This window comes from Mobula hypostoma, chromosome 11, assembly GCF_963921235.1.
Source record: "Mobula hypostoma chromosome 11, sMobHyp1.1, whole genome shotgun sequence".
In the NCBI taxonomy this organism is placed as follows: domain Eukaryota; kingdom Metazoa; phylum Chordata; class Chondrichthyes; order Myliobatiformes; family Myliobatidae; genus Mobula; species Mobula hypostoma.
Window position 1 is genome coordinate 40,783,133 of NC_086107.1, and position 24,086 is coordinate 40,807,218.

The window sequence follows — 24,086 nt, forward strand, 5'->3', positions numbered from 1 at the left end:
AGTAGGCCATTCGGCCCTTCGAGCCTGCACCGCCATTTATTATGATCATGGCTGATCATCCAACTCAGAACCCAGCCTTCCCTCCATACCCCCTGACCCCTGTAGCCACAAGGGCCATATCTAACTTCCTTTTAAACATAGCTAATGAACTGGCCTCAACAGTTTGCTGTGGCAGAGAATTCCACAGATTCACCACTCTCTGTGTGAAGAAGTTTTTCCTAACCTCGGTCCTAAAAGGCTTCCCCTCTATCCTCAAACTGTGACCCCTCGTTCTAGACCTCCCCAACATTGGGAACAATCTTCCCGCATCTAGCCTGTCCAATCCCTTTAGGATCTTATACGTTTCAATCAGATCCCCCCTCAATCTTCTAAATTCCAACGAGTACAAGCCCAGTTCATCCAGTCTTTCTTCATATGAAAGACCTGCCATCCCAGGAATCAATCTGGTGAACCTTCTTTGTACTCCCTCTATGGCAAAGATGTCTTTCCTCAGATTAGGGGACCAAAACTGCACACAATACTCCAGGTGTGGTCTCACCAAGGCCTTGTACAACTGCAGTAGTACCTCCCTGCTCCTGTACTCGAATCCTCTCGCTATAAATGCCAGCATACCGTTCGCCTTTTTCACCGCCTGCTGTACCTGCATGCCCACTTTCAATGACTGGTGTATAATGACACCCAGGTCTCGTTGCACCTCCCCTTTTCCTAATCGGCCACCATTCAGATAATAATCTGTTTTCCTATTTTTGCCACCAAAGTGGATAACTTCACATTTATCCACATTAAATTGCATCTGCCATGAGTTTGCCCACTCACCCAACCTATCCAAGTCACCCTGCATCCTCTTAGCATCCTCCTCACTGCCACCCAGCTTTGTGTCATCCGCAAACTTGGAGATGCTGCATTTAATTCCCTCATCCAAGTCATTAATATATATTGTAAACAACTGGGGTCCCAGCACTGAGCCTTGCGGTACCCCACTAGTCACCGCCTGCCATTCTGAAAAGGTCCCGTTTATTCCCACTCTTTGCTTCCTGTCTGCTAACCAATTCTCCACCCACATCAATACCTTACCCCCAATACCGTGTGCTTTAAGTTTGCACACTAATCTCCTGTGTGGGACCTTGTCAAAAGCCTTTTGAAAATCCAAATATACCACATCCACTGGTTCTCCCCTATCCACTCTACTAGTTACATCCTCAAAAAATTCTATGAGATTCGTCAGACATGATTTTCCTTTCACAAATCCATGCTGACTTTGTCCGATCATTTCACCGCTTTCCAAATGTGCTGTTATCACATCCTTGATAACTGACTCCAGCAGTTTCCCCACCACCGACGTTAGGCTAACCGGCCTATAATTCCCCGGTTTCTCTCTCCCTCCTTTTTTAAAAAGTGGGGTTACATTAGCCACCCTCCAATCCTCAGGAACTAGTCCAGAATCTAACGAGTTTTGAAAAATTATCACTAATGCATCCACTATTTCTTGGGCCACTTCCTTAAGCACTCTGGGATGCAGACCATCTGGCCCTGGGGATTTATCTGCCTTCAATCCCTTCAATTTACCTAACACCACTTCCCTACTAACATGTATTTCGCTCAGTTCCTCCATCTCACTGGACCCTCTGTCCCTTACTATTTCTGGAAGATTATTTATGTCCTCCTTAGTGAAGACAGAACCAAAGTAATTATTCAATTGGTCTGCCATGTCCTTGCTCCCCATAATCAATTCACCTGTTTCTGTTTGCAGGGGACCTACATTTGTCTTTATCAGTCTTTTCCTTTTTACATATCTATAAAAGCTTTTACAGTCCGTTTTTATGTTCTCTGCCAGTTTTCTCTCATAATCTTTTTTCCCCTTCCTAATTAAGCCCTTTGTCCTCCTCTGCTGAACTCTGAATTTCTCCCAGTCCTCAGGTGAGCCACTTTCTCTGGCTAATTTGTATGCTACTTCGTTGGAATTGATACTATCCCTAATTTCTCTTGTCAGCCACGGGTGCACTACCTTCCTTGATTTATTCTTTTGCCATTACATTACATCTTTAACATTTTGTTCAATTGAATATTCAATAAAAAAGGGGGAAAAAGTTTCTTCAGGAAGACAATTGACTGATTCCAAACTTGTTTTTTTTTCTATTACTTGATATATTTCCCCCATTGGATTTTGAATATGCATTGCTTTTATAGCTCTGTAGAATCTCATAGTTTTAAAGGCTTTTTCCTCATTTTTGATTTATTATTCTCACTCTTTAAATCTGATATGTGCCCGTTTTTATTTTGAGATGTTATGGTACCGGATCATGATAGAAATATGCTATTAGAAATGTGATGAAAAGTGAACTATTCTACAACATTAAGTGCATGTATTTGTGAGACATTTGGTATTGTATATCTCAGTTTACTTTAATCTCAATACAGGGAGCAAGCAGGAGAATTAGGCACTCTTGATCCAAGTGCAACAAAACATATACAAGTTCATCCACAAAGATTGTTTACAAAAGTTCCCTTTCTCTACAATAAAATACTCCACTAACTTGCCTCTGCTACTTCTATGGTACAAATGAAAACGTACTAGGCATATAATTATGAAGTTCTCTGCCTATTGTATAGCACAATGTAAAAGGAAGTGTCTGTCCACAGTGCCTATATCAGATATCGTTGTCAGTTTATGGTGATGTAATTTTGCTAACTGAATACTGGTTGCTTTTTGCCAAATTATACTGATTTTAATTTTAATGGATATAGCTGTAAATGTGCTGGTGATATTTTACCAAGTGACATTCTTGGAAGATAGGGATGGGGTGTTGTAATTATTTACACCTGTGGAACATATTGATTGTATCTCAGTCCAAAATAAAAGATCACATAATATTGTAAGAATATAAGAAAACATTGTGAAAATTCATGTAATATATTATATAATACAGTCAACAGCATTTTGCTGCCTACAGTGCAAAATATAAATCTGAAACTGGCATTATTTACAAATGAATTTGAACTCAATATTTGATGAGAGAACGATTGAGATTTGGTTTGTCTGATTATTTTGATGGTTACATAACAGTCTGCAAAAGGCATAACATTACTGAACTGGATTGTACAATTAATCCACAATTACTTACTCATACCTTATGTTATATGTGCCAACAAAACAAATGAGAGAGCTAAGTTTCTTGTGCTATGAAGCTATCTTTAAATGCAAACCATTGAGAGGGTTGTATCAGCATCTCAAAGGAAATATCCTTTGATTCTTTCCATGCAGACTTTCTGGAGTTCCTCCATTTGTGGCAAGTTCAGAAGAGAAGCTTGCTGAATTGATAAACAGGGGGGAGCTTCGCTTTGACAGTTCAGTTTTACAGGAAATTAGTGACGGTGGTAAGTAAAAGATCAGTTTTATCTATTTTGACTTGCACCTGGAACAAAGTCAGTTCAAGAATGAACATGCTCTGGTAGAGCTTGGATGGAAGCATGGAAAAATTGCAGGAATGTAGTGTTCAGTTTGGGTGGATGTGGAGAGGATGTATCCTCTGGTGGTAGTATCCCGAACTAGATGGCACAGCCTCAAAATTGAGGGGCGACCTGTTAAAGCAGAGGTAAGGAGGAATTTTTTTAGCTAGAGAGCAATGAATCTGTAGAATGCTCTGCCACAGACTGCAGTGGAGGCCAAGTTTGTAGGTATATTTAAAGCAGAAGTTGATAGTTTCCTGATCGGTCAGGGCATCAAAAGATATGGTGAGAAGGCAGGTGTATGGGGATAAGTGGGAACCGGGATCAGTCATGATGGAATGGCGAAACAGACTCAATGGGCTGAATGTCCTAATTTTGCTCCCATGTCTTATGGTCTTATCTCTTTATTCCAGATGCATGGTTTGTAGGGTTGTTGCTCACATTGGTCTTGAAAATTACTTGGAAGTTTTAAAAATGGTTTTGTCTTGCATTTAGAAAAATAACCCAATTGTTCTGAGATTGCCCATTTTTAAAATAGCTTCAGATGTTGGTTAAAGAAAGGTTCATTTTGAAAAAGATACTGGCCATTGTAAGTAACAGAGAAACAATCTCAGAAATTCAAGATCAAAGATTCAATGTTGTTTATTGTCATTTGTCAGTACACAAGTGTAAAGGAAATTGAAATTACTGTTACTCTGGATGTAATGCAGCAAAATATGCATGAAGAAAATAATAAAAAAAAACAAATATAAATACACTTGACTAACTCATACACTGAATGTATGTACATAAAATAACGCTAGATACAGGAGTATCTGTACATAATGTGACACTGAAATGAAATGATTAAGTAGTGTTGTGGGGTAGATTAATGGCTGGAGGTGTTAATCAGATTAATGGCTTGGGGGAAGCAATTGTTTTCGAGTCTAGTGGTCCTAGCATGGATGGATGCTGTGCAGCACCTTCTCTGATGGGAGTATGTCAATCAGTCCATGAGCATTGTGGGTGGGATCTTAAAACCGTAGGACATAGGAGTAGAATTAGGCCATTAGACCCATCGAATCTGCTCTGCCATTCCATCATGGCTGATTTATTATTCCACTTAACCCCATTCTCCTGCCTTCTCCCCGCCTCCCCTGATGCCTTGACTAAACAAGAACCTATCAACTTCTACTTTAAATATACTCAATGACTTGACCTCCATAGCTGTTTGCATCAATAAATTTCACAGACTCACCACCCTCTGGCTAAAGAAATTCCTCCTCATCTCTGTTTTAATGAACGTCCCTCTTCTGAGGCTGTGGGCTTTGGCCCAAGACTCTCTCAGTGTAGGAAACATCCTCTCCACATCACCCCATCTAGGCCTTTCAATATTCGATACGTTTCAATGAAATCCCCCCTCAGACTTCTAAACTCCAGTGAGCACAGGCCCAGAGCCAACAAATGTTCCTCACATGTTAACCCTTTCATTCCCAGAACCTCCTCTGGACTCTCTCCAATGCCAGCACATCTTCTCGTGGATAAGGAGTCCAAAACTTTTCACATTACTCCAAGTTCAGTCTGACCAAAAGCCTCACCATTACATCCTTGCTCCTATAATTTAGTCTTCTTGAAATGAATGTTAGCATTGCATTTGCCTTCCTTACCACTGACTCAACCTGCAAGATAACCTTTAGGGAATCCTGCACAAGGACTCCCAGGTGTCTTTGCACCTCTGATTTTTGAATTTTCTGCTCATTTAGAAAATAGACTATGCCTTTATTCCTTCTACCAAAGTGCATGACCAAACATTTCCCTGTACTAAATTCCATCTGGGACTTCTTTGCTCATTCTCCCAATTCGTCTAAGTCCTTCTGCAGACTCTGCTTTGTCAAAATTACATGCTCCTCCACCTATCTTTGTATCATCTGCAAAGCTGGCAACACAGCCATCAATTCCATCATCCAGATCATTGATATCTATTGCAAAAAGAAGCGGCCTCCATACTGACTTTTGCAGAACACCACTAGGCACTGGTAGCCAACCAGAATAGGCCGCCTTTATTCCCACTGTTTGCCTCCTACCAGCAGCCAATCTTCCATCCATGCTAGTATCTTTCCTATAATACTGAGAGCTCATATCTTGTTAAGCAGCCTCACCTGTGGCATCTTGTCAAAGGCCTTCTGATAATCCAAGTAAACAACATCCACTGATTCTCCTTTGTCTGTCCTGCCTGTTATTTCCTCAAAGAATTCCAATAGATTCGTTAGACAAGACTTCCCCTTAAGGAAACCATGCCGACTTTGGCCTATTTTCTCACATGCCTTGAAGTACCCCAAAACCTCATCTTAATAATAGACTCCAACACTTTCCCAACCTTAGAAGTCAGGCTAACTGGCCTATAATTTCCTTTCTTCCAATTCCCTCCCTCCTTAAAAAAAATGTAGTGATATTTGCAATTTTCTTGTCCTCGAAAACATTTCAGTATATTTCAGAACACTGGGGTATATTCTATCTGATTAAGTTGCCTTATCTACCTTAAGACTTTTCAGCTTCCCAAGCACTTTTCCTTAGTTAATGGCAATGACACTCACTTCTGCAGCCTGACACTCTTGAATAGACAATAGGTGCAGGAGTAGGCCATTCGGCCCTTTGAGCCAGCACCGCCATTCACTGTGATCATGGCTGATCATCCACAATCAGTACCCCGTTCCTGCCTTCTCCCCATATCCTTTGACTCGGCTATCATTAAGAGCTCTATCTAACTCTTCTTGAAAGTATCCAGAGAATTGGCCTCCACTGCCTTCTGAGGCAGAGCATTCCACAGATCCACAACTCTCTGGGTGAAAAAGTTTTTCCTTAACTCCATTCTAAATGGCCTACCCCTTATTGTCAAATTGTGGCCTCTGGTTCTGGGCTCCCCCAACATCAGGAAGATGTTTTCTGCCTCTAGCGTGTCCAATCACTTAATAATCTTATATGTTTCAATCAGATCCACTCTCATCCTTCTAAATTCCAGTGTATACAAGCCTAGTTGCTCCAATCTTTCAACATATGACAGTCCCGCCATCCCGGGAATTAACCTCGTGAACCTCCACTGCACTCCCTCAATAGCAAGAATGTCCTTCCTCAAATTTGAAGACCAAAACTGTACACAATACTCCAGCTGTGGTCTCACCATGGCCCTGTACAACTGCAGAAGGACCTCTTTGCTCCTATGCTCATCTCTCCTTGTTATGAAGGCCAACATGCCATTAGATTTCTTCACTGCTAGCTGTACCTGCATGCTTACTTTCAGTGACTGATGAACAAGGACACCTAGATCTCGTTGTACTTCCCCTTTTCCTAACTTGACACCATTCAAATAGTAATCTGCCTTTCTGTTCTTTCCACCAAAGTGGATAACCTCACATTTATCCACATTAATCTGCATCTGCCATGCATCTGCCCATTCACCCAACCTGTCCATGTCATCCTGCATTATCTCAACATCCTCCGCACATTTTACACTGCCACCCAGCTTTGTGTCATCTGCAAATTTGCTAATGTTACTTTTAATCCCTTCATCTAAATCATTAATGTATATTGTAAATAGCTGCGGTCCCAGCACCAAGCCTTGCGGTACCCCACTAGTCATTCCTGCCATTCTGAAAGGGACCTGTTAATCCCTACTCTTTGTTTCCTGTCTGCCAACCAATTTTCTATCCATGTCAGTACCCTACCCCCAATACCATGTGCTCTAATTTTGCCCACTAATCTCCTTGTGGGACCTTATCAAAGGCTTTCTGAAAGTCCAGGTACACTACACCCACTGGCTCTCCCTTGTCCATTTTCATAGTTACATCCTCATAAAATTCCAAAACGTTAGTCAAGCATGATTTCCCCTTCGTAAATCCATGCTGACTCGGACCAATCCTGTTACTGCTATCCAAATATGCCGCTATTTCATCCTTTATAATTGACTCCAGCATCTTCCCCACCACTGATGTCAGACTAACTGGTCTATAATTGCCTGTTTTCTCTCTCCCTCCTTTCTTAAAAAGTGGGATAACATTAGCTATCCTCCAGTCCTCAGGAACTGATCCTGAATCTATAGAACATTGGAAAATAATTACCAATGCGTCCAGGATTTCTAAAGCCACCTTCTTAAGTACCCTGGGGTACAGGCCATCAGGGCCTGGGGATTTATCAGCCTTCAGTCCCATCAGTCTATCCAACACTATTTTCTGCCTAATGTGAAGCTCCTTCAGTTCCTCCGTTACCCTAGGTCCTTTGGCCACTATTACATCTGGGAGATTGTTTGTGTCTTCCTTAGTGAAGACAGATCAAAGTAGCTGTTCAACTCGTCTGCCATTTCCTTGATCCCCATAATAAATTTAGCCGTTTTTGTCTTCAAGGGCACAACTTTGGTCTTAACTAATTTTTTCCTCTTCACATACCTAAAGCAGCTTTTACTATCCTCCTTTATTTTCTTGGCTAGCTTGCCTTCGTATCTCATCTTTTCTCCCTGTATTGCCTTTTTAGTTATTCTCTGTTGCTCTTTAAGTTTCCCAATCCTGTGGCTTCCTACTCATCTTTGCTATGTTATACTTCTTCTCTTTTATTTTTATACTATCCTTGACTTCCCTTGTCAGCCACAGTCACCCCTTACTCCCCTTAGAATCTTTCTTCCTCTTTGGAATGAACTGATCCTGCACCTTCTGTATTATTCCCAGAAATACCTGCCATTGTTGTTCCACTGTCATTCCTGCTAGGGTATCTTTCTAGTCAACTTTAGCCAGCTCCTCCCTCATGGCTCCATAGTCCCCTTTGTTCAACTGCAATACTGACACTTCTGATTTTCCCTTCTCCCTCTCAAATTGTAGTTTAAAACTTATCATATTATGGTCACTACCTCCTAATGGCTCCTTTACCTCGAGTTCCCTTATCAAATCTGGTTCATTACACAAGACTAAATCCAGATGTGCCTTCTGCCTGGTAGGTTCCAGTACAAGCTGCTCTAAGAATCCATCTCGAAGGCACTCCACAAACTCCCTTTCTTGGGGTCCAGTACCAACCTGATTTTCCCAGTCTACCTTTGTTAAAATCCCCCGTAACAACCATAGCATTACATTTGCGACATGCCAATTTTAACTCTTGATTCAACTTGCACCCTATATCCAGGCTACTGTTTGGGGGCCTGTAGATAACTCCCATTAGGGTCTTTTTGCCCCATGAATTTCTCAGTTCTATCCATACTGACTCTACATCTCCTGATTCTGTGTCGCCCCTCGCGAGGGACTGAATTTCATTCCTCACCAACACAGCCACCCCACCCCCTCTGCCCACCTGTCTGTCCTTTCGATAGGACATATACCCTTGAATATTAATTTTCCAGCCCTGGTCCTCTTACAGCCATGTCTCTGTTATTCCTACAAAATCATACTTGCCAATTTCCAACTGAGCCTCAAGCTCATCCACTTTATTTCTTATACTTCGTGCATTCATATACAGTACTTTTAATCCATTACTCCCCTCACCTTTCACATCGATTCATATTGCACTTGACCATACTCTCCGATCCCTTCCTGAGCTTTCTGCCCCGTTAATTCTGTTGTCTTTCTTAACTTTCCTTATTCTCTCTTTCCCTTTAACTCCATCCTTATATTTCCTCTCTTCCCCCCCACTACTTAGTTTAAACACACCCAAGTAGCAGTGGCAAACCTGCCTGCCGGAATGCTGATCCCCTGCCTGTTAAGATGCAACCCGACCCTTTTGTACAATTCATCCTTGTCCCAAAACAAATGCCAGTGGTCTAAGAATCTAAATCCCTGCTTCCCGCACCAGCTCCTCAGCCACACGTTCAGATCCCTTATCTCCCTGTTCCTGCCCTCACCAGCACGAGGAACTAGAAGCAAACCAGAGATAATCACCCTGAAGGTCCTGCTTTTCAGCCTTCTTCCGAGTTCTCTGAAGTCACGCTGCAGAATTTCTTTCCTCCTCTTCCTGACGCCACTTGTGCCGACATGCACTACCACTTCTGGCTGTTCACCTTCACCCTTGAGGATGCCCTGCAATCAGTCCGTGGCGTCCTTGATCCTGGCACCAGGGAGGCAACACACTATCCTTAAATCCTGCCTGTTGCTGCAGAAACCCCTTTCTGTACCTCTCACTATGGAGTCCCCTACTACCACGGCTCTGCCTGATGTCTGTCTCCTCGGTTTTGCCTCAGCATCAATTTTTGACTCGCAGACCTGTCCACCTCTCAGACTGGCAGTGTCTTCTGTCCCAACAGCTTCCAAGAGGGTGAACCTGTTTTCAAGAGGTACATCCCCTGGGATCTCCTGTACTCCAAGCCTCCATCCCTTCCTCATCATTGCCCCCCTTCTCTCTTCCGGTGTCTTCGGTGTAACAATTGCACTGTAGGTCCTGTTCAGAAAACTCTCGTTTTCCCAGATGAACTTGAGGTCATCCAGTTGCTTCTCCAGTGCCCCAACATGGTCCTTCAGGAGCTGAACCTGGACACACCTTTCACAGTTGTAGCAGCCAGAGGCACTATTTGCATACTGCATACTGCCAGTGTCTTCAACAGTGAAGACTGATGCAAATAATTACTAAGTTCATCTGTCATTTCTTTGTTCCCCATTACTGCTCTCCCCCTTTTTCAGTGGTCTGATATCAACTCTCGCCTCTCTTTTACTTTTTTATATTTTAGAAAAAGCTTTTGGTTTCCTCTTTCATAATATTGGCTAGTTTACCTTCATATTTGATTTTTTTCTCCTTATGGCATCTTAGTTGCCTTCAGTTGGTTTTTAAAGGCTTCGCAATCCTCAATAACTTCCCACCATTTTTTGATTTATTATATGCCCTCTCTTTTGCTATTATGTTGTCTTTAACTTGCCTTGTCAGCCATGGTTGCCTTACCCTCTCTAAAGAATATTTCATATTTCCTGCGCCTTCCAAGTTGCTCCCAGAAACTCCAGCCATTGCTATTCTGCCGTCATCTCTGCTAGTACCCCCTTCCAATCAACATTGGCTAACTCCTTTTTTATGCCTCTGTGATTCATGCCCATGTAATACTGATACATCTGACTTTACCATCTCCTTCTCAAACTGCAGGGTGAATTCTGTCATACTATGTTCATAAAGGGTTACTTTATCTTAAGCTCCCTAATCAAATCTGGTTCATTTCAGAGCACCCAATCAAGAATTGCCTTTCCCCTAGTGGGTTCAACCACAGACTGCTCTAAAAAGTCATCTTGTAGGCATTCTACAAATTCCACCTCTTGCAATCGAGCTCTATCTTTATATTCCCAATCTCCCCGCATATTGAAATTCCCCATGACTATTACGACATTGACCATATTATGTGCCTTTTCTATCTCCTGTTGTAATTTATGTCCCACATCCTGGCTGCTGTTCGGAGGCCTGTATATTACTCTCATTGCTCTCTTTTTACCCTTGCAGTTTCCTAATTCTACTCCCAAGTTTCCATACCTTCTGGTCCTGTGTCACTTCTGTCTAAGGATTTGATTTCCTTTTTACCAGCAGAGCCACCCCACCATCTCTGACTACCTGCCTATCATTTCGATGCGATGGATCCATCATGATATGGCTGGCCTTTTTCCAGCAGATGTTTGTATATATTCAGTGGCCACTTTATTAGGTACAAGAATGGTACCCAGCTTGGTCTTTTCTGCTGCTCATTCACTTCGTGGCTGGACATGTTGTGCATTCAGAGATACTCTTCTGCACACCACTGTTGTAACGTGTGTTTATTTGGGTTACTGACACCTTCCTGTCAGCTCGAACCAGTCTGGCCATTCTCCTCTGGCACTCTCATTAATAAGTCATTCTCGCCCACAGAACTTGTAATATGGTTCCTTCTGAAATCTTCAGTTATTTCTCCCCATGTCTGCAGCCTTAGTTTTCCCTTTCCTACAAGGGTAGTCATTGTAATATTTCTTTCTCTAACTTATTTCCCAGGATCTTGAAATTAAGTAGACGTTTCCACTCTGTATTCTTTCTGCAGTCTTGAAATTGTCTTCACTTGAGGGGACAGAAGGTTAAAAGTGTATCAACACAGAACAAAGTTCTCAGTGGAAGTTTTATGAGCACTTGTTTTTATAGGAACATTTCTCTCCATCAACAATAAATGAGTCTCCAACATTCACTTTTTATGAACCAAATATCAGGCTTCAAAAGCTTTCGAATTGGAACATGCATGCTTATGTGTTGGGTGCCGTGGTAGCGTAGTTGTTCATGTGATGCTATTACAGCTCGGGCATTCCTAAGTTTGGAGTTCAGTTCTGGCGCCATCTGTAAGGAGTTTGTATGTTCTCCCTGTGAACTGCATGGGCTTCCTTGGGTGCTCTGGTTTCTTCCCACAATCCAAAGATGTATCAGTTAGTAGGTTAATTGGTCATTGTATTTTGTTCCATGATTAGGTTAATGTTAAAATAAAAAGTGGGTTGCTGGGCAGTATGGCTCATTGGACCAGAAGGGCCTAAATAAGTAAATAAACAAATAAACTGCTGTTCACTGATTTTTAAAAAAATTTTCACACCATTCTCTGTAAACTCTAGATACTGTTGTATGAGAAATTCCCAGGAAATCAGCTGTTTCTGAGATACTCAGACCACCTCATCTGGCATCAACAGTCATTCCATGTTCTAAATCAAAGTCACTTAGATCACATTTCTTCCTTATTCTGATTCTTGCTCTGAAGAGCAGCTGAACCTCTTGACCATGTCTGCACAAGATTGAAGACAGCAGCAGTGTGGGAGTGGACATCAGATTAGATGGCAACCTCTTTGACATCAGGAGGCTCCATGCAACCACCAAACTCCATAGAGAGCGGATCCTGGAACTGCAGTATGCAGACAACTGTGCTCTTGTGGTCCATACTCCGGAGGATCTTCAGACTGTTCTTGCTATGGCGGTGAGAGCGTACAACAAGATGTTGTTGACCGTCAATACCACCAAGACAGGAGTGGTTTGCCAATGGAGTACCAGTGTCCCACCCACTCTACCTGTCTTCACTGTTGGTGATGAAAAGCTGTCAGTAGTGCCATCTTCCAAATCTCTGGGGAGCATTCTCTCTGAGGATAGCGACATTGACAATGACATCCAGAGCCACATTAAACAGGCATCAGCTGCCTTTGGGAGACTTCGGCGTAGAGTGTTTCAGAACAGGAGCCTTCGTTTCTCCACAAAGGTCACCGTATACCAAGTGGTCTGTGACACCACCCTCCTTTATAGCTGTGAAGTTTGGGTAACCTACAGCCGTCATATCAAGTCCTTGGAGCACTTCCACATAGGCTGCCTCCAGCGCATCCTGGGAATTACCTGGCGTGAGCAGGTGACTCACACTGAAATACTTGTAAAAGACCAACTGCAGGAGTATTGAGACCATGATCACCCAACGTCAGCTGCAGTGGCTGGGGCATGTGATAAGAATGCTTGCATGTCGGCTACCCCGCAGAGTGTTATACGGCCAGCTACATCATGGTCGATGCTCAGCTGGAGGGCCGAAGAAGCGCTATAAGGATCAGATGAAGAATGCTTTAAGGAAGTGCAAGATCAGACCTGAGGACCTGGAGGATGTTGCTGCTGACCGTACCACTTGGCGACAGCTGTGTAGGGATGGGATTCGTATTCTGGAGATGGAAAGAACAACCAAAAGACAGCAGAAGAGAGCCAGGAGGAATGCAGCCATGGTTGCTACCACTACCACATATACATGTCCCACCTGCAATAGAGTTTGTGAGTCCAGGATAGGACTGTATAGTGATTGTCGTGGTTTCACAAATGACAGGGAAGCACCGAAGATCCTTCAAGAAATGTTTAAACTTTAACTTGCAAAGTAAAGCTGAGACAGACAGTGGACTAGGCTGTGTAAGTCTGTCACTGACTGCCCCCTTGTCATTTTTACACAGCATTCTTTATAGCCCTTCTGGGTTAGCATACCTCTGTAAGTTTTTTACTCTAACTAATAAATCAATCACTCTTATCTCTCTTACTTGGCTACATTCGTTTTTCTCGAGGGGTTAAGAATACACAGGTTTCATTCAATGCTTACATCCCAAATACCACAGTAATCCCACGCACTCAGTAACAGACACTTAATGCATAGTAAAGGCATGGTCAACATCTGAATAAACACCTAATACGTGATAAAAACACTTAAAATAAACACTTAGAAAACAGAGTTAAAATGTTTTCCAATATAATCCCTGCCTTTGAGACTGACAAAGTCTCACATAGAGAGAGGAAACTCCAAGTACACACACAAAAGCTCAAATAAACTCCAAAATTTACTCCCAAATCTGGCTCAAACTATAATTTCTTGTGCTTAGAACTCGAAGTGTTCTCTCCCTACTTTCCTAGGCCACTGAGCCAAAAACCTATCCCTTCGTGTCTGAGACAGGAAAAAAGACTCAGGAGCCTTTACAGTCTACTGCCACATTATCATTTCCCTCCTGTACATCTTGCATGTCGTGTAAGCTGTAACAGTCCATCATCGGTGTTTCTCTTTCCACTGGGCTTGATTCAGCAATTTCCTGGAGCATCGGAAAGCGGCCCGCACTATAAGATACTTGAGACACGGAAGAAAACAGCACAAAACAATCGCACAGTTTACCAATACAATACCTACAGTTATCGCTATCTTGGTTAGCCATGCTCCCCATCCCCCTAGTTTACTATCTAACCAGTCAAATCAATGATGTCTGAACCCTGCATTCTGTCTAACTTCTCTTCTCAGACTTTTCAATTTGTTCATTACTCTGCTAAATGATCCCTCCGAACTAGTGTTATTTGGTATAAAAGTACAGCAATGTTCTCCAAACATTACACAAACTCCTCCTTTTTCTGCCAACAGCCAGTCTAACACCTGTCTATTCTGCTACACCACTCTACTAGTTGCATCCAACTGTTGTCCTAGTGCCTCCAGCGCATCATCGGTGTAGTTAATGAATCTCTGTTGATTATAATATATATAATTTATCCACTCAACATTTTTGTTAACCCCTATCACGGGTATAAGTGCTCCCCAGCCCGCAGCAATCTCGTTTCTTCCCTTAAACTGGTTAGGTATACCTCTCGGCTGTCCTATACTGTCGATTTGGATCGTTGGATCAGGTTCATATTTTCGCCTCTTCCGCCGCAGTGTCTGCTGCTTCGGAGCGTCAAATTGTACTTCGGGGATACTACAACTTCTTGATTCAGCACAACCCGTGTACATGTACCTGTCCAACCGAGGGGGAGCGTAGATCTCAGACCTCCCTCCTGTCCACACAGCCACCAGGTATCTGCTAATGGGATGGTCTGGGCATCCAGTGCACCATCGGGCGGAGGGGTACCTGTCTTGTATCTTCGGCCTGGGGTTACATCCCAAGTCTTAACACAGTTGCCACTGAACTGCCCAACCGAGATATCACCCGTCTGCGTAAAGCATTCATAACTCAAATGTTCCTGCATTTTAAGCTTTCCCATTGTGGGTGTCTGGCTTCTTTTATTTATAGCCCATGGTCTGCTGTAATTACAGTTAGAGGCAAGCTTGTTTTGATCAAACTGCGAGGAAGCCTGGTATAACATACACCAATAAGGGCACATTGGTGTGTTGGCCACGCTCTTCTGATAACAGGGGTTTACCTTAAAGCAAACCCTCATGGAACAAGCCTTGGTTGCACTCGGGCACTGCCGTTCACACCATTCCCTATGCTCCCCTCGCCATTGTGCACAAGTGGAGGAGTTGTATGGCATGGGGACTACATACTGTACTGGGCTTGCCCTTGAGCACAGATAACATTCTGCCTCTTCATCATCCCTGCTGTATAGTTTGCCCATTGGTACCACGTGTTCTGGTACCATGGTACGGAGGTAACTGTTGGGCTCCTCTTACTCCTTTCTCTCAGGTTTTGTGGGATCCTACATTCCTATGTCACATCTGCCAAATTAATGGTCTCCAAGTCTGCACAAGAGTGTCTGAGTGTATCATCCCGAGGGGTGAGACTGGTCGCCCCCAAGTCGTCCCCATTATCTGAAAAAGTACTACCACCCATGACCCCATCCTTAGGGTCTTCGGGCCTGTCCTCAGGACCAAAAATTTCCCTTATTACTTGGTCAAGTTCCTGCGGTTCAGTATCAGCTTCTCGTTCTTCTTGTCTGTCCCCTGCTATCCGTTCCTCTTCACCACTTACCTCGGGCTCCACACCTGACTGTACCTGCGGGACTGCTCTGGAGCAGTGATTGAGATGGTACCAGGTGGAACGTCCCTCTACTTGAACTGTGGTGGGTGACACCTTGGTTACCGTAAAAGGCCCTTCCCTTCTTGGTTCGTTCCACTTTCTTCGAAAAGCTCGCAGATAGACCTGATCTCCTGGCTTGATTGGTCCTTCCCTTTGCACGATCTCTGGCTCTTTCCGTTTTTCCTGTGCATAGATAGACTAATGTATCATGGTTAGTTGCTGCATGTATTGTTTTAGTTCTACTTCCAATTGTTCCAAGCTAGGCCCTTTGTACGGTCCTCTCCACTGGCGCACTGGCATGGGCCTTCCGGTTAGCATTTCATGCGGTGTTAGACATGTCACTCGATTAGTTTGCATGCGGTAACTCATTAACGCTAACGGCAGCGCGTCAATCCAGTTGAGTTCAGTACCCGCACAAATTTTATTCAGTTTGGTTTCAGAGTCCCGTTAATTCTTTCCACCATGCCTTGTGACTGAGGGTGATACACGCATCCAAACCTCTGCTTTATTCTTAGTGCTTGCAATACTAATTTGACCACTTTTTGGATAAATGCTGAACCATTGTCTGAGCTGACTTCTGTAGGTATTCTGAATCTTGGGATCACCTCGTTTGTCAGGAATTTTACCACTGTTCCTGCCCCTTGATCTTTCGAGGGTACCGCTTCTACCTATCTACTGAATCTGTCAATTACTACTAACATGTATCTTCTCCCTCTTACGATCCTTATCATATCTACATAGTCAATCACTAAATGTTTAAATGGCCCTTCAGGCAGGGGTATATGACCTATTGAGGTTGTAATTCCTTTCCGAACATTATTCTGTGCACATACCTCGCACTGCGACAGCACATGGTCTACTGAAGCTTGTAAATAAGGCGACCAAAAACCGTTTTTTAAAATTTTTCTTATTACTTCCCCCCTTGCACAATGATCCATCCCATGCGCTTCTGAAATCAGGATAGTCAACAACAGGGTGGGTGCTACCAATAAACCATCCTCCATGCTCCACAGGCCGTCTGGGCTCTGGTTGGCCCCCCTTCATCTCCACATTGTCTGTTCTGCCAAAGTTGCCTTACCTTGTATTTCAATCAGCTCCTCTACCATAGGTTCCGGCTCCAAACTTACCTGGGGCGCAGTGATGGCCGACGTACACCCAGATGCTTTCCGGGCTGCTTCGTCTGCAGCTTGATTTCCCTTAGTTATTACATCGTTTCCTTTTTTATGTGCCTGACACTTCACTATAGCCAGTGCTTTGGGTTTCATCATCACTGTTATTAAATCTAAAATTTGCTGACAGTGCTGTATGGGATGTCCATTACTCTTCTTAAAGCCTCTCTGTTTCCACACTGCCCCAAACAAATGACACACTCCATGAGCATATGCTGAATCTGTATAAATGTCTACTTTCTCACCTTCCATCATTTCGCATGCTGCTGTCAGGGCTTTGATTTCCGCTAATTGGGCGGAACACGGTTGGGGGCAAGCTTCCATTCTAATAGTCTTAAAGCTTGTCTGATCCTGCTGCACTACTGAAAAACCTGCATGATTTCCATCATAATCCCTATAACAGGAGCCATCTACAAACAAAACTTTTTCATCTTCCTCTTCTAGTGGTTCGGATCGTAAATCTGCTCTTAATTTGGCAAATGCCATTGTCTCCCTTACACAGTCATGGGGTTGTCCTTCATGACCCAAGGGGACGTAATCAGCTATATTACTGGTAGTACATCTCTGTATAGTTATATCTGGAAATGTCAATAACATCTGATATGCTGTTATTCTGGCTGGTGTTAACACAAATTTACCTCTTTCCGGTAATTCTGTACCTTGTGGTGTGTGTATAGGATCACAGGGTAGCCCATGATCATGGATGATGCCTTTTCATAGGCATAGTATAATGCTGCTAATCCCTGATAACAGGGTGGGTACCCCTGAGCCACTTCATCCAATTTTGCACTATAGTATGCTATTGGTTGTTTTGCTTTTCCTGTGCCTGTCTCTTGTGTTAGAACCGCTGAGACATAGCCTTCCTGCCGGTTGGATAGGTACAAATGAAAGTCCTTTTCATAGTCAGGCAAAGCTAACACTGGGGCTGACTGCAATTCCTGTTTACTAGTATTAAATGCAATTTCTGCCTCATTTCACTGTAAGCCACTTTTCAAACTTGTATGTGCTGCCTCCTTCATTATTTTCCTTAATGGCATTACGATTTCAGCATATTCCCCAATCCAATCTGAACTGTATCCTGTTAATCCTAAAAACGTCATCATCTGCTTTACTGTCTGGGGTTTAGGAGCTTTAGCTATTGCCTCATTTGACTCGGCGCTATCGCCTTCATTCCCTTGGAGATTACCCTGCCTAGGTATTCTACCTGTTGCTTACAGAATTGCAACTTCTCTTTGGATACCTTATGTCCTCCATACGCTAGTCTTTCTAAAAGGGTTACGGTATCCTGTTCACACTGCTCCTCACTTTCGGAGCAAATTAACAAATCATCTACATACTGTATTAATATACTTTCCAATTGTATACCCTCTAAGTCTGCCTTTAATACTTGATTAAAAATGTGCGGTGAGTGCTTAAATCCTTGCGGCATTCTTGTATAGCTTGTGACGAGAATACACATAAATTAAGATGTTTTCTGGCCTGGGCTTGCACCAGTGGCATCAGCAGTGGTCTGCCACCTGTCCTCAGGGGAAGGAGAGATAAGGAACAATGAAGCAGCATCTGGAGATGTGTAATGAAGGGACGGGAGAGAGAGCTGTCTGGAGTGGCTCCCCCTTTGAACCCTGAACTGTTTGAAGTGATGGACAGGTGATCTGGAGATGTGTAATGAAGGGACGGGAGAGAGAGCTGTCTGGAGCGGTTCCCCCTTTGAACCCTGATCTGTTTGAAGTGATGGACAGGCAATACCCCAGCAGGGGGATAAAAAGGGACAGGTTCGCTAAGGCAGGACACACGACACCCGACACCTGAGGTAACGAGACCCTGGAAGTGGTGCGCCTCTCACGAGTCGGTGGGAAGTATCGGGCCTTAAACGCACAGGGTGGAAAGGTACGATCAGTGGGAACCCGGTGTGTGTCCACCCTCGCTTGGGTGCCGGGTTCACTGCAGAGGATCGACCGCATCTGGAGGAGGGGTCACAGTCGGTGACCCCAGGTGACATCACAAAGGACCCGCCCGAAAGCTGCTTGTGAGCAATATCACCGGTCTGTGAGTGGAAGCCGTTCTGAATGATCAGTCGTTCTCGTTCTCTCTCTCCCTCCCTCCACGTTGTCCATCGCCATGGCAACGATTACTGCGAACTGAACTAAATTGGACTGAACTTTGTGTCACTTTGAAATTGGTCATTTACCCCTAGACAACGATAGAGCTTGATTGATGCCGTTACCTTAATTCTGTGCACATGTATGTTTATCATTGCTGAACTGTTGCATTTATTATCCTTTCGATTACTGTGTTGCTTGTTTCTTTAATAAAACTTTCTTAGTTCTAGTAATCCAGACTCCAATTGAGTGATCCATTTCTGCTGGTTTGGCAACCCAGTTACGGGGTACGTAACATAAGTGAGGTTCTCGTCCGCGATTTTGAATGCTAAATTTGGGACGGAGTAAATTGATTGGGTCAAAATTCCTGAAAGAAAGAAAAGACAAACAGCAGAAATGGAGGCTGAGGAATTTATAAAGGCGCCGACCTTGGAGGCATTAGAGGATGCCAGGAAATCAGAATTGGTAGCTGTGGCCAAACGGTTGAATCTTGCTAAGGGGAAGTCGACAATGAGGAGAGAGGAGATACACAGAGCTATCGTAGAGCATTATGTATCTAAAGGTGTGTTTCCCCAAGGCGAGCTGGAGGTGGTGTCTATTGAAAAACCTGCTGGAGACGCGGTACAGGTGCAGCTTGAAAAACTGAGACTCGAGCACAAGTTCCGGGTACGGCAGTTGGAGCGAGAAGAGAAGGAGAGGGACAGACAGTTACAGCGAGAAGAGCAGGAGAGAGAGGTAGAAAGGCAAGAGAGAGAGAGAGAGACAGTTGGAAAGAGGAGAAAGAGAGAGAAAGACAGTTGGAAAGAGGAGAAAGAGAGAGAAAGACAGTTGGAGAGAGAAGAGAAAGAGAGAGAGAGACAGTTGCAGCAGTTGGAGAAACAGAGGGAAAGGGAATTCGAGCTGGAGAAGTTAAGGTTAAGGGCAGAGCAGGGGCTCGTGCCGAACCAAGGTGGAGGGTTCCGGGCGACCCAGGCGGTTAGGCTGGTTCCCCCATTTGACGATACCGATGTGGATCGGTACTTCCTCCATTTCGAAAAAGTGGCTATAAGTCAGGACTGGCCGAGGGATAAGTGGGCTGTTTTGCTTCAGAGTGTACTGAAAGGGAAAGCCCAAGAAGCTTACTCAGCTTTGTCCGCGGAAAATGCCCAGAGGTATGAGGTGGTGAAAGAGGCCATCCTCAGGATTTATGAGTTGGTCCCGGAGGCATACCGGCAGAGGTTCCAGAATGCGAGGAAGCAGTGGGACCGCACGTATTTGGAGTTTGCCCGTGAGATGCAGACATATTGTGAGCGTTAGTGCGCCTCAAAGGGGGTAGAGGGGGATTATGACAGACTGCTACAGCTGATCCTGATTGAGCAGTTTAATTGTTGTGTCCCTGAGGGTATGAGACCCTACCTCGATGAGAAAGAGGCAGCCACGTTAGCCGCAACTGCTAAGTTAGCGGATGAGTATGTGTTGACGCATAAAATGAAGTTTGCCCTGAGTAAAGACTACCAGAAGGGTAGTCAGGACGGCGGGGAGAGTCTGCCGGAAAAGTCAGAAAGTAAGCCGGGGACTAGTGAGAAGGATAAGGTAGACTGGGAGCAGTCTGGCAGGAAGTCTCCTGGGGTCGTCTGTTATAATTGTGGGAAAGCCGGACACTGCGTCCAGGTGCTTTGCCCCAAAGAAGGAGACGGGAAAAGGAAAAACGGCAATTTTGACTGGCTATATCGAGCTGTTAAGTGAACCGCTAGGGAAGGACAGGTCTGCCAAAGTTCAGGAAGGGTGCGAGAGGTTTATCTCGGCCGGATTGGTGTCAGTGAAGGAGGGGTTAAAACCAGTTCCAGTGCGGATCTGGAGAGACACGGGAGCGTGTCAGTCACTGATACTGAAGAGTGTATTAGAGTTTAGCTCAGAGAGCCAGACTGGGGAGGTAGAGGTCAAAGGTGTTGGGGAAGGGACAGAGTCAGTCCCTTTGCACCAGATACACTTACAAAGCAACCTGGTCTTTGGACTAGTCATGATCGAGGTGAGGTCCGAATTACCGATGAAAGGCGTGGAAGTCTTGCTCGGTAATGACATCACCGGGGGAATCATGTTCCCAGTCGTGAGATTGACAGGTCAGCCTGCCAGCAGTGAGGCCCCACCCATGGACTCACAGGTTCATCATGGGGCTGCGGTAGTGAATTTAGCTGCGGTGGTAAATTTAGCTGAAACGTTTCTGCCAACCTTGTACGAGACAGGGGTAGAAAATGAAAAGAAGAAGTGTAGTGAGACAAGAGGTAGTGAGGGAGCTGGGACAGACGTAGCAGTCGCCAGGAAAGAATTTGTGCAGACGCGGGAGCGAGACGAGGGGCTGGTGGTTTTGGCAGAGACAGCTCTCTCTGACACAGCTTTAACAAGGGAACTAGTAGGCTATTGTGTGGAGGAGGAAGTGCTAAGAAAAAAAGGGAAATCAAGTACAGTACCCGCAGATGAGGAGTTGGGGGTGGTGCGAAAGAGTTATGAGGATGAGATTTTTAACCTGGCCCACGAGGTACCCCCCGATGGACATTTTGCGGTGCTGGAAGAAACAGTTGGTGGAATCATGAAAGAGGTTTACCGGCTGCCCAGGGGGAAGAATGTTATTGACTATGACCGACGCGAACTGAGACGGTCACTGGCTTTTGATATGCTAACAAACCTAGTCGGTGTTAGCGTGGAAATCAATGAAGCTAGGGGCCCCCTGATAAGAGAAAAAAAAACATTTTGAAAAGATTAGTATGGGATCGATCAGATGGGAGAAGGCTATTGTTTTGGCCAGGTCTACTGATAAGGTCTCTCCCTTAATCACCGAACAAAGCGGCTCTTTAGAAGAAGTAATTAAACGACTCGCACCCGTGTGTTTGATTGTCCCGAGGCGATGCAAAGAACTGGGACGTTGTGGGGTGTCTGTTACAATAGGTCAGCCTAGTAAACAACCTCCATATATAATGAGTAATTCAGTGACTAAAGGGCTGATGAACACAGAGGTGTGTATTGGCAATATAATACGGCTGTCTGAAGCCAGCTTGATAGTGAACCTTGAAAAAAATGAGTTCGGCCACGCGAAGGTCACTTACCTGGGAATTGTGGTGACACAGGGGCAGCTGGCAGCGATGCAAGCTACAGTGCAGGCTATCGCTGACCTCCCAACCCCGACAGACAAGAGGGCCCTCAGAAGGCTCTTGGAGAAGGTGAGGTACTGTAGGAAGTTTTGCAATAACTCTGCAGTCACTACCCCTCCCCCTCCTACTAAGCCCTTGCGAGAGAAAACTGTTGGAATGGGACGACCCTTATTATTGTGGTCCAGGACAAAACCAAATGAGAGGTTACATTAATCGAAATTCATCAGTGTTTTTGGCTACTATGAAGTTTGCTGAGTTGGAGCCTGGTCTAAGGGATTATTAATAACACATATAAAAGGAACAGAAAATGTGATGACTGTCTGTCAAGGTGTTGACAACTTCAAACTCGCTGTGTTAGCCAAATAGCTGATAAAGATGTATATTTGTGTGTGTATCAACTAATGTATTCATGTTTGTAATTTTTACCTCCCAGTAAAAATCCTTAAAGGGGGGGGGAAGTGTGACGAGAATACACATAAATTAAGATGTTTGCTGGCCTGGGCTTGCACCAGTGGCATCAGCAGTGGTCTGCCACCTGTCTTCAGGGGAAGGAGAGATAAGGAACAATGAAGCAGCATTTGGAGATGTGTAATGAAGGGACGGGAAAGAGAGCTGTCTAGAGTGGCTCCCCCTTTGAACCCCGAACTGTTTGAAGTGATGGACAGGCGATCTGGAGATGTGTAATGAAGGGACGGGAGAGAGAGCTGTCTGGAGCGGCTCCCCCTTTGAACCCTGATCTGTTTGAAGTGATGGACAGGCGATACCCCAGCAGGGGAATAAAAAGGGACAGGTTCGCTAAGGCAGGACACACAACACCCGAGGTAACGAGACCCTGGAAGCGGTGCGCCTCTCACGAGTTGGTGGGAAGTACCGGGCCTTAAACGCACAGGGTGGAAAGGTACGATCAGCGGGAACCCGGTGTGTGTCCACCCTCGCTTGGGTGCCGGGTTCACTGCAGAGATCGACCGCATCTGGAGGAGGGGTCACAGTCGGTGACCCCAGGTGACATCACAAAGAAACCGCCCAAAAGCTGTTTGTGAGCAATAGCTCCGGTCTGTGAGTGGAAGCCGTTCTGAATGATCAGTCGTTCTCGTTCTCTCTCTCCCTCCCCCCACGTTGTCCATCGCCATGGCAACGATTACTGCGAACTGAACTAAATTGGACTGAACTTTGTGTCACTTTGAAATTGGTCATTTACCCCTAGACAACGATACAGCTTGATTGATGCTGTTATCTTAATTCTGTGCACATGTATGTTTATCATTGCTGAACTGTTGCATTTATTATCCTTTCGATTACTGTGTTGCTTGTTTCTTGAATAAAACTTTCTTAGTTCTAGTAATCCAGACTCCAACTGAGTGATCCATTTCTGCTGGTTTGGCAACCCAGTTACGGGGTACGTAACAAGGTATACTTGTTAGCTCTGTATGTAAATGCAAGTAAATACTGACACTGATCGGCCAGGGGAATGCTGAAGAAACCTGAACACAAATCAATCACTGAAAAATAGCATGATTCTGGTGGAACGTTAGTCAAAAGTGTGTGTGGGTTGGGGACTACAGCTGGCCGGTCCTCCACTACCTCATTTACCGCTCGTAAGTCATGTACCAGTCTCCATTTGGATTTGTCCGCTTTTAAGCCGGGCAACAGCGGCGTATTATATGGACTATCTATCCTCTTAAGTACGCCTGCTTCAAGCAACCCCTGTATCGTGGGCGCTATTCCCTCCTCTGCTTCTGGTCTTAGAGGGTATTGTGGTCTCCAAGGTGGAACTGCTCCCTTTTTCAGTTTTATTTCTACCGGACTTGCTGTTTTTATTCTCCCTACGTCCGTGTCATGTTGCGACCACAGAATAGATGGTAACCTATCCAGCCTGTTATCTTTTCCCTGACCTTTCTCCTTTTCCAATAGTGACATGTGCAGCTGAGGAATTACTTCGACCTCCTTTATAGTTCCTGTCATATCTATATCTACCATTATTTTGATGTAGTTGTTGTCTCCGGATGCCCATACCTCCTGCATGATTTTCCTCCAAAC

At 44.5% G+C, this 24,086-nt stretch overlaps 1 protein-coding gene across 11 annotated transcripts in view; it reads left to right on the top strand.

Moving 5' to 3' along the window:
• Nucleotides 1–24,086, top strand: part of stk33 (serine/threonine kinase 33) — a 247,047-nt gene that overhangs the window by 157,974 nt on the left and 64,987 nt on the right. For all 11 annotated transcript variants that reach the window (XR_010019651.1, XM_063061885.1, XM_063061886.1 and 8 more), the window contains one exon: nucleotides 3,263–3,375. Coding sequence is in view for 10 of the 11 variants with exons in the window: in XM_063061885.1 (XP_062917955.1) it covers nucleotides 3,263–3,375 (113 nt within the window). In the remaining variant the exon portion in view is untranslated. The remainder of the gene's footprint in view (nucleotides 1–3,262; nucleotides 3,376–24,086) is intronic.